Raw genomic sequence first — 2,371 nt, forward strand, 5'->3', positions numbered from 1 at the left:
CCGGCCATCTCCTCCTCCGCCGCCCATCGAATAGGTCATAATTCCATTGATAAAGTAATTATAACAATCTAAAAACTCTATTTAGATCAAATCTAACAAGAACCCAAAAATTACAACAATTGAAAAAGAAAAATTCTTTGATCTAATCTTAAGAATTTTAACCCATAAACAATAAACTATTGTGGACATTGATTTCAAATTATGAACAGTGCCGCCGATGAACAGTGTTCTCGGTCATGAACAGTAACCCGAAAAAAATTAATCTAATTAAATTATTACAGATTGGATTCTAAACCTGCTCTGATACCAATTGTTGGAAACATAATATACAATACAGCGAAAAAATGCATATCATGTAGAATCGAAATTAATTAAAATCTAGAAAAATACCTGAAACGCTTTCTGAATTTCTTTGATAATCAGTCCCAAGATCAACATAGTAGCTTTCTCAAGAGAAAAAGCCTTCAACTGAAATCCACCCGTCACCGAAGAGGAACAGTACAGAGAGATAGGTTCTCAAAATCTATTTCCTTTTTTCATCCTTTTTTGAGGCTACATATGAGCCCTATATATAGGATTGGATCTGCCTTATGGATTTATCTATCTCCTCTCATAAGGCTACATATGAACCCTATTTATAGGATTACACTAGTCTTAGAGATTTTAACTTTAAACAATTCATAATTATTTAGAACTCTATCCATAACAATTAAAAATAGAATATATTTGTTTAAAAACTTTATCCATAACAATTAAGGATAGAATTAGAATTGCATTGTATGTATACCTCTTCTAATGACATTAGTGAGACCAATTGGGTCCCATATCGAGAACCAATTATTAATCAAATTAATAATTTTAATTTAACAATCAAATCCCTATCCGACCAACTGTTCATAAAAGCTCTTCCATAATATGGGATTAAATATTCATGAATAATATTATCTTACATTCAGTCCCCTCCAGTATCAATTGATTTTAGGAAACTTTATTGAGCAGGACAAATCACCTACTTGCTCATTCCTAAAATTACAATCCCATGATCATAAATAAAAACCATTTTTGAAACATCAAAAATATTTTATTTTATAAGAAAATAAAATTAGAAAAATAATTTTCAAAAACCACCCGTCGATGGGAATTTAATATATTCATGGGATATGCATAATAAATTAACTCATAAAAATGAGTATACTGGATCCTATCTAGATATCCATCACTTCCCTAATGAAATCTAATAACCCAATATTTCAGGCTGTATAACACTTGTAAAACAAGCTTAACCATCATATCAAAGTATATTAGATTATCAAATCGAAAATGATAATATCATCAAGTCTAAGGGACCATGTAACAATTTGGATTCTCTCTCTCTTAGGTGACTCGTCCTAGAGAATCCAAATAAGGTCTTGCGCTACACATATCAAATATGCGCTTATGACATACACCCGGGAAATCTTCATTTCCGATAGCTGAGATCAACCATCACATCTAATATGTCGTTGTCATGCATAATAACCTGTCATAACTAAGCTATCCTTTACAAGTTATAGGTCAAGCACAAATTTAAAAAATCTCTGAATTAGATCATATCTCCAAGCAAGTGACCATCACATTGCATGATCTAACAAAATAATCTCTAAGGATAATATAACAATTATATAAAAAGATACTCAAACAACATGTGCAATAATAAACTCAATTAATAATCAATAAAAAATGTATTGGATGTTTAAGGGCATATAACACTACTCTAGCAGTTTAACCCCAAAACCATTCCTAGCAACCCCAAACTTTTGAAGTGATCTCAAAATTGCTGAAATGCTTTGGGGGGTTATGTGAAAATTTACGCTAATTCTTATTGAACAAATACAATATCTACTACCCATCATATAATCACACACAGAAAAAGGTGAAACAATTCATAGTAATCTTACGAAGTACTATTAATCATTGGGCCTCGAGCTCTGGGGATCATCTTCTTGCTGCTGTCGTTCTCTCTGTGGGTTACTAAGGGAAGGGAGAGGATTGGATCCTTTGATGAGCCAACCCAATGCAAAAAAAGAAACCCCAGCTAAAATAGCAGTACCCCAAGCGTGAGAGTACCATTTGCCGTACTGCCTGATCGCAAACCGCCACTGCTCCCTTAGAGTCGCAGGATCAGGGTTTGATGGATCTGGAGGATTTGGGTATTGTTGGGTTTGTGGGGGTTTGGGAAATTTTGTTGATTTCCAATCCGACGCGGGTTGATTTGGGGTTTTTGACATCGGATTTGTTGAGGGTTGCTGACGATCATCAGCCATTTTTCCCCCCCTTGGTTATTTGGGGTCACACTGTGTATTATGCATAGTGTGCTGAGCTTGAGGAGTCT

General features: G+C 34.1%; 1 protein-coding gene across 1 annotated transcript; it reads right to left on the minus strand.

Moving 5' to 3' along the window:
• Nucleotides 1–1,688: 1,688 nt before the first annotated feature.
• Nucleotides 1,689–2,365, minus strand: LOC109827341. The gene has a single exon (XM_020394331.1). It carries the CDS (start codon nt 2,301–2,303, stop codon nt 1,947–1,949), a length of 357 nt encoding a protein of 118 aa, XP_020249920.1. The 5' UTR covers nt 2,304–2,365; the 3' UTR covers nt 1,689–1,946.
• Nucleotides 2,366–2,371: the final 6 nt, after the last annotated feature.

Source organism: Asparagus officinalis, unplaced genomic scaffold, assembly GCF_001876935.1.
Source record: "Asparagus officinalis unplaced genomic scaffold, Aspof.V1 AsparagusV1_Un153, whole genome shotgun sequence".
Taxonomy (NCBI): Eukaryota; Viridiplantae; Streptophyta; class Magnoliopsida; order Asparagales; family Asparagaceae; genus Asparagus; species Asparagus officinalis.